Source organism: Xylocopa sonorina, chromosome 4 (genome assembly GCF_050948175.1).
Source record: "Xylocopa sonorina isolate GNS202 chromosome 4, iyXylSono1_principal, whole genome shotgun sequence".
NCBI lineage: Eukaryota > Metazoa > Arthropoda > Insecta > Hymenoptera > Apidae > Xylocopa > Xylocopa sonorina.
In genome coordinates, this window is record NC_135196.1 from 10768304 (window position 1) to 10780424 (window position 12121).

Here is a 12121-nt window from a genome sequence, read left to right on the forward strand (position 1 = left end):
AACGCGATGAGAAAACTGCAAATCCTTTGTACATACAACACTGTATGTACTTATACAGCCGCGGCGAGGCTTGCTGTCCTAAAGATACATCGTTGCGGAAATGTATGTAGGTCTGATGCGTATTAGGTATCCCAAGGCATGGACCAGCACTTGAGACGTTCACCAACGGAGACTGTTTAGTATAAGAGTTTTCCGTGCGGTCTTAGCCTTAGACTAATTTACGACCGGGTAAAGTGCCCGACGCGGCTCTGCTAGCCACGTGCACGATGTCACTTCCAAATTGCTGGAAGAGCAAGACGGTTGTTCCTCTTATCGGGCCCTATGTCCCCCGTAGGACATTGGGGTACGCCCAGTTAGGGTGGGAACACACGATTGCTGCTTAATAATTAGGCAACGCCTACGATAGTTCTGGTTTAAAATGCGTGTGTTTTTTCCTCGAAGAGTCAGTCAGTCAGTTTTCCGTGTGGTTTTCGTACGTTCTTTACTTTCATCTCCGTGGCCTGAAAACAAAAGTGTCTCACGCTGCTACTCGGTAGTCTACGTCGCGCCACGGTGTGTTAAAGAACAATTTTTTTATCTTTAAGACATTAAGCTTCAGCCCCAAGCAATGTCAGGTAAAGATAAAACAACGTTCAAGAGAAAATTCATTTCTTTAGAAGTAAAGATTCAAATCTTGGATCGTCTATCGAAAGGAGAAAAAGCATCCCACATTGGGAAAAACCTTAATTTGAACGAAGCAACAATTAGAACAATCAAGAAAAATGAAAAAGAAATCAGAAGTGCAGTTGCCGCAGGATCTTCGACATCCGCAAAACGTTCAGCCCGCCCCAGACCAGCAATAATTGAGAAAATGGAAAAGGCCCTCAGCATTTGGATTGACGATTGCTGTCAAAAAAAAATTCCATTAGATGGCAATATTATAAAACAAAAAGGATTAAAAATTTACAACCATCTCAAACAACAAGGAGAATCCTCTGTCAATCCAGATTTTGTGGCGAGTAAAGGTTGGTTCGAGAAATTCAAAAAGCGTTTTGCGATTCATAGCATAAGAATCCAAGGAGAGTCTGCGTCGGCTGATCATGAAGCTGCTAGGACGTATCCAGAAAAAATTCAAAACATTATAGCCGAGCAAGGATACACAGCAGATCAAGTTTTCAATGCCGACGAAACTGGGCTTTGGTGGAAAAAAATGCCCAGTAAAACTTTCATATCGAAGACAGAAAAAACTGCACCCGGATTTAAGGTGTCCAAAGATCGTTTAACGCTCCTTTTGTGCAGTAATGCATCGGGGGACTTCATGACAAAACCGATGCTAGTGTACAGATCTTTGAATCCTCGTGCACTAAAAAACGTGAATAAAAACACCTTGCCGGTATACTGGACAGCAAATTCGAGAGCTTGGGTAACAGGACATTTATTTAGAGATTGGTTTTTGAATTGTTTTGTGCCAAGCGTTGAGCGGTATTTAAAGCGAAAAAATTTGAGCTGCAAGGCGCTGTTGCTATTAGATAATGCTCCATGCCACCCACAAGATTTAACACATCCCAACATCAAAATAATGTTCTTACCACCGAACACTACTTCGTTGCTCCAACCACTGGATCAAGGTATTATTTACACCTTTAAAACATATTACATAAGAAGATCGTTACAGTGGATTTTAGACGCAACCGATTCGCAATCAATTAGCGTAATGGAAGCATGGAAGAAATTTTCCATCAAGCACTGCATCGATATCATATCTTTGTCACTGAATGAAATAAAAACATCAACATTAAATGCGTGTTGGAAGAAGATATGGCCCTCTGCAATTGAAACGGAAAACATACGTGAAACATTAGAAAATGAAATTGGTGCGATATTAGAAGTCGCTAAATCAATCGGAGGCGAAGGTTTTGTGGATATGGCTTCCAAAGACATTGAAGATTTATTAGTGGAAGAAGAAGTTGACGAAGCGGAATTAATCGAAATGGCATCCCTAGATGCAAATCAAATCGATTTTGAGGACGTTAGCTCTGACGAAGATTGTGCAGTCAAGAATTTAACATTAAAAAAATTACAAGAAGGCCTATGCTTAGCGGAAAATCTGGAATCATTTTTCTTGAATGAAGACCCTTCGACGGAAAGAAGTCGAAAATTCAAAAGGGAGCTGCAAAACTGTTTAGCTCCATACCGGGAAATTTACAATGATCTAATAAGAACCAGCAAGCAAAGTTCCATTACAGATTTTTTTAAGAGGGGAAAACATACAAAAACTTTAAATAACGAAAAAAGTTCAGAAAGTGAAGGCGATGTCGTTCCACCGAAAAAACGTTCTCGGTTGATTATACTGAGCAGTGACGACGAGTAAATTCATTAAATTATGGTTGCGTTAGATTAAAATATTTTTTTTATACTTTGTGTTGTACATACATTTATATTTTTAATAAAAATTACATTGTTTATGTCGAATTAAGAAAAATATTTGTTTTTAATAAGTTTTTGGAACGTAACCCCCCCTTTTTGCACTAGCTCTGGGTCTCATGCAACACGGTTTCACACAACACGGCATTTTCTAGGAACCTAACTACCGTGTTATAGGAGGGTTGCCTGTATAGGTACAGGTTATGTTTGCACTGTAATTTTCCACCCAACTCGCTGGCGCCCCGGCTCAACAGCAAGCCGAGAGAATGAGAGAATGAGAGGAAGGAGAGAGAGAGAGAGAGAGAGAGAGAGAGAGAACCAACCCGTGGAACGAGTCATACCCCTGCATACTCACCACCCATCATGCTGAAATAACACCCCAAGCAGTCCAGCCGTACTCGTGGTATGCGTTTATGGGGCACCCTGTTCCGTCGGTGCGCCGCCTGCGTCGGTGTCCGTAGTGTGCTTGTTATTTATATAATTGCTCAATAGCCTCAATTACGGGACTTATTCAATCATAATCATCCTCCGGTGTTATTTGCGGACAAGCCCAGCTGATTGTAAGCACTTGACGCACCACTTGCGACCCGTGACGACACACGCGGCGTCCGACGCCAGTAATGGCGCCATGGACGACACCCGCGGTGGACTGCCTCCTGCGAGAGAACGATGCCTTTCGCGGGGTTAATTCGCCGCCAGCGAAATGTAAATACAGGACGGAGAATGGGACGGAAATGACGCGGCATGGCGGAACCGTTGCTCGAACCCCGACACAGTGGAATTGAAATTCAGTTCGATCGGGAACAACGGCTTCGACTATCGTTCCTCAGACATTTTCCGTATAAACACCTTTCTTCTCCTTTTGGTTTCCACATCGTGATATATTTGATAAAAAAAAGTGACGGAAATTCGAATGCTCGATATTCTTCGAAGAATCTCGTAGAATTCTCAGATAATTTGTTTCCCTCTCGTACCGCGTAATGCGAGTGTAAAATGCACAATGGAATTATAGCCACGCGAAGTCACAGTTTACTACCACTTTGCACCGAAATATAAATTAGAACTAAGAAAGTTGCACGTACACACACCGGCAACTTGGGGAATTATTCAGAAAATCTGAACAGCGCTGGGACGGCGACCTTGCATTAAGTTATTAAATTTTACCGTAGTCTTAAACGCTATGATTATTACAACCTGTGTTATGGCTAGAAAGTTACTCACGCACAGGCACGCTAATGAATTTCCTTCCAAATTTAATATAATTTATGACATGTTGCGTTTGGGATAGTTTATAAATGCACGACTAAAGAGATTTCCATGGAAATTATGGAACGGGTAAAATACAAGATACCCTGCAGCGTACATTCTAAACACGAAATATTTCTGCAATTTTATCTGGATGAAAATTCCGAACAAATTATTTCATTTATTTTCACTGTATCCGAGTTGAAACGATTTACCATAAAAGAAAAAAGGACACAGCGTACTGTAAATAGTAGTCTGGCGTTAAATTTTAGACCAGCAGGACCTATTAGATCAATTTAACGTAACGACACAATTATAGGAACCATTGTTCATTTAGCAACACGAGTAGACTGTAAATGGCAAGCTAAAGGATTAAAGGAGAGTATTATCCACTCTACAGTTAATATCTGCATGAATTCAACCTCGAGAAGGAATATCGTGTCTCTACGTGCACGCAGAGGCCGAATAAGTCAGCCCAAGGAAGAATCAACCCTTCTAGGCTCGAATGGGACTGAACGTGCGTTATCTACGAGCTGCCAAGAATCCAGACCCAGGTTGCGGATCGAAAGTAAAGTGCACACCCTTCGTGACACCCTAATATCGTCGCGTATCGTGAAACTAAGGCCTCCAGATCACGTCCTATCTCTCTGCTCTTTCTTTCCTTCATACATATTACCCACGTCAACTGAAAGTAAACGCTGGCAGACAAGATGAAAACAACGAGACCAATGCGAAAAAGTAAAACAAATTTGGACGTTTAATGACGATCGTATACATGTAACGGCATTAATTAGATTCCTGGTTGGCTTTCGATGATGCAGTGCAATATTTTACTGGCGTATCGCGAGGATCGTGTTGACCGGTATCAAACTTGAAACCAGAATGCGACATAATTTCGGTAATTTGTATAAACAGAGAATATTACAAATATTTGTACTGCTCGAGACTTGGTTCATAATAATGGAACATTATACTGTTAGAAATGACAATTCACTCAAGGATCAGTAATCCGAGACCATCCACGCCCTCGCATCAATCATACTCATCGCCCACTATTTCTTCCTAATTCTTTGTAATGGATCGCGCGTAATTTCTGTTCGAAAACGTATGCAGACATCACGCACGTTACATTCCAACCGAACCAATGGATTATTAAATATCTAATGATATTACTGCTTGTAAGCGCACCAATTTAATGTTCATGGAGAAATGTAAAGTAGCAGCGTTACAATTTTTCGCTACCCCATTTGAGAGAATCAAATGCGTAGAATAAGCGCGAATATACATATTTGCCTATAAAAACAAATGAGAAAAATGAGTGAGAGAATCACCATGAGCAAACGATAACACTAAAATGGAGAAGATGGAAGAATGGAAGCAAAGGGCGAACTAAGACCGCGGAAGGACTACAATACTTTAGCAGAATGATATTAAAAGCACGTTTGTCCTTAATTACCCGAAATTTACACTCGAGCTTCTCTCGAATTATTTACTTACTCGCTGCGCACGGGGCTGTATTAATTTACGTTTTACATTATGAACGAACTCACGAAGAAATAACAAAACAATTATTAACATACTACAATATCAACTTCAATCGGTTTTGAATGCAACAAATATTTACTCGGAAGTTAAGCGTCCGCAATGATGATATTTATATTCTGTTGGAACTGCGTTTCAAACCGATATGTTTTCCACTTGTTTTTATACCCGGACGCGACAAACAACCGACCATTTTTTGCTTTGACGACCGCAGATCGGACAAGGTACGGCGATCTTTTTTCGAGAATATGCATAGACGAAACGAACAAGTTCTTTGCCCAGAAATCAAATGTTCGACGGATATAATCCAACTGCATTCCATGAAACGCTTCGACAAAGCACTTTTCTAATTGTTTTCGATAACAAACGCGTACACACGCAGCTACCCGCGTGTGTACGGTTAGTCTACGAACAGCCACCCTTTTTAAATCGTTGAACAAATGGATGAAACTCTTACTACAGGGGGTTGAGGTTTCAACCGGCCGAGCCTGTGAATCCAATTGCTTGATTGCATTTATCCTCGGGTGTTTAAAGGAAATAAAAGTCCGTCGCAGATCAGTTCTTATGACGATTGCCGCGCGCATGACGAGCAATCGAGGCACGATTTTCCCTAAAGATTATTCTTTCTGAAGAATTTTTGTTGCGCGATCAGATGCGAAAACTGGAAACAAACAAACGAGAAAGAAGGATACGCGTGCATCGAAAGTCTGTGACTCCAGTATGTAAGGAAGGTAAGAAACATGCGGAAACAGCTAACTTCGCGTAGAATAGATATCAGACGTGGCAATCATTGAACTTTCGATAGCTTCCACCTCCCAGCAGTCGCTATCCTTGTAACAAAACGAAACGTCACATTGTGCACAACCATGATTTCGTTTCTCGAGTTTTGGATGCATACCAAAAGCGTATGTATACACGCGTCCAGGGATTTGACGACAAGTTACACGAATTAATTCTATGAGAAAACGCGTACGTTGTTATATTTCTATGTAACAAGTACTCCATACAGTAAAACGCGCGAAATACTCCGTTAAGCTTGCATCGATCTTAAAAAAGACATTTAACTTAATTCTTCCGCTCCGGAGCAATTAGTTAAAAATATAATACTACCGTTCTCTAGCCCTTTGAACCGTGAGTGCATATTTTTCTGTATCCAAGACAAAGAAACGTTTAATAGCACAAAAATTTTAATTATCTAATTAAAAACTTCGCTGGAAAACGCTATTCATATTTGCATACTGCTAAACCTTTACTCGAGCCAGTCTAAGAGTGCAGTGAAATATTTTAACGATAAACTGACTGTCCGAGAGCGATACGCGCAACGATCGTTCGTATGCTAGTGTAATCTATCTAAAAAAAAAATGTTTGCAACAAAAATTCTTGTATCGATTCTATTCCTCGGTATTAACAATTTTCTTCGTTTCCACCTGTATTCCCCGATAAAGGCTTTAGATTACGAATAATGGGAAAATGGGGACGGGAACCGAACACGAAGTATCGGATAAACCGCGTGTAAGCGGAAGTCGAGTTTCTAATTAAAACCGGATGACCCGTAGAAACAGTCAGTCGACGCTGCTCGGTGTTAGCTGCATACCAACCGTAACCCAAAGTCAGGCAACCAGAACCCCAAGAACCGAAGATCGTAAAGCAGTAAATTGAACCACGCTTACGTCCGATCTGCGAAACGACTTCAAATAGAAAACGCTTTACGTAACCGGAACACCCTCCGATTACTTTCATGTTCCTCTCGAACACCGTGCTCGTTAGCACCTTTCGATTCTCAAGCATAATCTAATAACTAACAGAGATGATATTATTCCACTTTATAATAATCCCGTTGGTACTGGTAAAAAAATACACTCTCTATTAACTTTTCTTATGTAAACCGACATACAACTTCATTTTCTGCTTCCGTTCTAGTCAACTTACTATAAGGTGATGTACAAATGTAAGTTTCGAGAAATTAATTGAAGTCACACATTGCCTAAGCTCCGAAGGAAGTGTAAAGTGCCATTTTTCGGGTGAAAAGGCAATTTTTCTAAAAGGAGCTATCGTCCTCCGTTAAATCTATAATATTTGCCTCGCGTGACGCAAATCGAACCGAGAAGCGAAACAGCTTCAACGCAGAAAGGAGGTCAGACGAAATACTACATAATTCTCCGCCGCTTTGTGGAAACTAATTTCTACGGAGAAAAAGAAGACGATTATCGTTTGTCGAATGCGTCCTGTTAATTCCGCAGCCGACGACATAGATTCGATATAATGGAACACGTAATTCGGATACTTAGAGGCGATACTACAGGAGTATTACCAGCGTCAGATCTGCTTAATTATTGTCTAATACCGGTTGTTCTAATGCCTCGTGTCTAACCTCGAACCTGCGTAAAGGAAACCTAACTGCCCTTACGACCGAGTTTCGCCAGAGAGCAAGCTGTATGCGTCTATCATCTACCCTCGATTGTTTCAGATTAAATTGATATCAAGCTAAGGATTATACCGATTAGAAGATGAGTAGAATACCAAAATCAATATTTGCTATTTCTAATCAGCCAAAAATGATTCTTTCCCAATATTTCATACGACAAACGTATACGCGAATAGATGAAAGTCCAGATTTATTATTTTTAATTAACAGAGTTAGCTTAGGATCCTTACTTCGTCTCTCTCTTTACTTCCAGTTTACCATTGTCAATTACTTTCACTATAGACTAAAAATAAAAGATTTATATCTCTTTTCAGCAATTTCTTTCAAGTAATTCCGTATAAGATAGCAAGAAGTGTTAACTCCGCCGCTCGCTTCGTCCCCGTTTCCAAGAAGCTCTATTTCCGTTTTTAATCGCTGTAAATACTCCCTTGTTTGATTTGCCCGTCAAAGTTTCACGACAATTTAAAATGCTCCACGTTAAACGCGCCGTCCCTCTGGGTGCGAGCAATTTCGTTGACCGTTCACTTGCGCGTCACCGGTCTGTTCAAACATTCGAGGCGACAAGTAGGGCCATCACCGGCGACAATTTTGTTTAATCGCCGTCTAATGCCCCTAATGTCTCGTTCCATACCTCTGCCGGTCTAAGGAAATTACAACCTTGTCTCTGTCTCTCCCTCTCTCTCTCTCTCTCTCTCTCTCTCTCTCTCTCTCTGTACGGTGAGACACATCGAGCGTAAAACTCGATTCCTATTACAAGAGGGATTCCATCCTGATCCCACTTTGACATCTGTACACAACCCACCGACGGAAATGTCGAATAGCTCGGGAACGCGACAAATTCTCGGTAGGTCCAGGTTGATCAGAAGTATTTATGCCAATGGAGCAGTAACCGAACCGACACGGAAAGGCGGTTCGCGTTGAACACCGTCGGCCGGCGTATCCAGAAATGAATCAAATGATCTGGGAACGGGCATAAACATGCGGGTACACTTCGTAAGCTTATCGTAGTGTAAACCGCAGTGTTTAATTAAGATTTCACTGCGCATACCGCATTCATGATCTGCACGCGTGGCGCGTGTATTCCATGACAATCAATAAACACCAATAATTGCAGAAGGTACGTACTCGCGTTCGACTGCACTGATCTCTATTAACGAAGACGAATTCCAACGTAATCGCTTAATTGATTAACTAATAAGGACTGGTATTTCTGCTATCATTAGAGAAATATCTAATAATAGACACTAGTAATAAACTATGGTCTCTAATAAACTCCAAGAATAACATTTTCTACAAGCTTTTAACCGATTGAGATAAATATTGCGAAGAGTGTGATACGTTATGGTCAAGCTTCGATCGATTTTTGTCACGGTCTACATTCAAAAACAAAAGCATCAACGTCCTCGTTCCTTTTTTTTTTCGTTCACAATCGTTGCATATTAAACTTCTGTTAGTCCTTTCGTAAAGTTCCTGCGACAAGCAAGTCGTTTTATCGTCGCGCAACAAAGGCTACTCCGAGGCAGAATAGATACTTTGATCGTTTCAGTTTTAGCCGGAGGTGCGCGGACGGCAGACTAAAGAGGAAAGACTGGGTCTCCCCATGTGCCCAGGACTACGACTGACTCGCTACTTAATACCGCTTAATCCTTTTTAATTAAATGCTCTTTCGATCATCCTTATCCCCGATCTAAAATGCGCGAGACCAACAACCGTCAAGATTTGTACGAATAAACTTATTATGGTCGCGAGTAATATTCAAATGACGTTTAGTTTACCTTCATACTTATATCCATAACTGCAATATCATTTTTCCGCTCCCACCAGGAAGTAGCAGAGAAACGAATATTAAAAATCGCTTATCATTGTTATGTTAGCGCAAAAACTTACCGCAGCCAGTGCCTCTTCGTAACAGGTGTGTGACAGCAAATGAAGTCATACTGATCAGCGATCCACACGATCAGTATGATGTAAAACGCAGTCGTAGTGTCGTTGAAGAATTCTGACATGATCGCCTCCATTCCTGTAATGAAATATTTTACCACTGAGCAAATCATTTAAAACAGTTTTTAATTACTCGAAACTATTTTTATAAATTCCGTAACTATATGCGAAAATTTAAGGTAAAAACGTCTTATAAGGGAAAAACGGAACGTATATGTTCAGACACTTATGAGAATGTCTGAACATGAAATTCAACAATATTTCATTTCCAACGTGATGTATTAAATGTTCAATAAAGCAGTATTTTCACTTTTTTCTTCACGCACGTATACGTAGATGATAGACAATATATTGGACTGCATACTTTGTTGTATACACGAAATTCATAAATAAACGAACTAGTCTGCACGAAATCTTGGCCAATTTGTGCACTTCCTCCCAAGATATTCTGGTATAAACGTGCCATATGTAGTAGAATATTGTGAATCTTACACACGTGCACAGATATATTATGTACATATACGAGGATGTGCACTATGTCTTGCACGGACGTACACATACATTTAGATGCAGTGTATAGCGTCTAAAGCTGCCTTGGACGCGTACGTTCTCTATTATGCGGTGGAAATTCTAAACCGAATTATACTGACGCGTAATCATCTGTCTTAAGCGTAAAATAGCTCTTTACACTGATGCCTTTCACGTCCACTATTTTGTGCATGCAGAAGGAACATTACCAAACCGGTGCACAATAATTTTAATAAAATTTCTACTTCGGTCGGCGAGATATTCACGATTGTTATAGACTACATTAATGAAGATGAAATTGCTCTCTAAAACTTACGAACCACTAACTCGAATAAATTTAGAAAAATGAAATAATCTCTCGTTAAAACATTTTTTGATTCTTCTGATAAATAAAATCTTACGAAGACTTATCCTCAGCACGAATATAGCAATTTATTCGATTTATTATGTACCTTGAATAATAAATTTGCTATTTCTTAGGATAATGTAGTTCCTTCCATGAAATGGCGAGTCCAAGGTCTAAAATACTATTTCTACCACGGTATATTTTTCTGCAAACAATATTCGGATGACATCTACATTCTTTATAATATTATACAATGAACACCGCCTGTGGTATAATTAGTAACAGCTTTATTCGCGATCATTTTAAAGTTAATCCTTCAGACGATCGTGTCCTCCTTTTTCCTTCGTCAAAGAGCAGTGCGCGTAGTCATTAATTAAAGCAGTTGCGCTTGAAAATTTAATTCGAATCAAACAGCCATGTATAAAAAACGGAGCAGAAATTTTCTTTCTCCGAGGAACTTTAGCAAGGCCGGGTCGACGATGTTGTTCGAGGCCACGTAATTTGACAACGGACAGCAAAAGCATCACCTGTTATTATTATAATTCGCGACAGCGGCGAGGCGTGGGCATTCGAGCTGTTTTAAAAACGGCGAAACAACCCCGCGGAATCGATACTCGCAATCGTCTGCTATCAAACCCGCAGACTCGTTCTATTAATCGAATAGTTTCCGCACAATTAAAAGTTCGCGGCACAGCGTGCAAGTCTCGACCTACGTAAATTTAATACCCACCCATGAACCATTATACCAGCTAAAACGATACGTTCGCTACGTACCGGCGGTCGTTTTTATTGTTTCGCAGGCGTTCAACGGCTGAAAGATCGTTCGAGTTATTCCGTGTGAAACAACTTTCCGTCAAACTAGCCGTGAACGAGAATCCAGATAACCGGTGACGAACACTAGGACACGGAAATGGCGATTGTATCAGATTCGCGGCAATTTGTCCCGCGATGCTCAACATTTTTTTCTACGTCGCTCGTGTAACAGTTCCGATTAATTCGTAAGGCGAAGACGTGTTCAGATGAATCTCGATTGTGAGAATTCGATCGTTTCCTTCTGATCGAAAACAAAAGCATGCAGGAACAACGTACTCTCGTAACATACTTTCCAGTGATCCGTTAGGGAAGGGTTCATGGAATGTAGAAAATAGAGTTAATGTATTTCATAGGAAGTATAGAACAATGTTGCACAGCTAGCGTGTTTCCTAATGAATTGCAACGATATGAAAACCCCCCGGGGACCGAGCGGAAATAATAAAAGTATCCCAGGGTGTGTCGTGGCCAGGTCACGAAAGTGGAAACCGACCTAGCTGAAATACAAGCTGCGGTGATTAATGACAACGTTGGAAGTTTCCTGCTGAAAAATCGACACGATATTTTCTCGATTAATCCGCGACGGGTTAGACTGTCAATTAGCATCCTGTTGAATTTCAGAAACGCGTCCCTTTAATAGATGAAAATATTGGCAAATACAATTAACAAAGTGCACTTAAGTTAATTGTAAATCATCAGTCACAGGGAACACGAGTTGAATCATAAACTGTGATATTATTACAAATTGTGATTTTAATATCTGTAATATTGCAATTTTTTTTATATCCCTTAACCTGTTATTTTCTTTAACGCTTACAGTATCACGTGAGAATAATATACTTTCATTACAGTATGCTTATTTCTTGCGGACACAATCGTTC

General features: G+C 40.4%; 1 protein-coding gene across 1 annotated transcript in view; it reads right to left on the reverse strand.

The window, feature by feature from the left end:
- Positions 1-12121, reverse strand: part of LOC143422922 (membralin) — a 50509-nt gene that overhangs the window by 21462 nt on the left and 16926 nt on the right. Inside the window, exon 10 of the mRNA XM_076893902.1 lies at positions 9503-9635. Within this exon, the coding sequence (XP_076750017.1) occupies positions 9503-9635 (133 nt within the window). The remainder of the gene's footprint in view (positions 1-9502; positions 9636-12121) is intronic.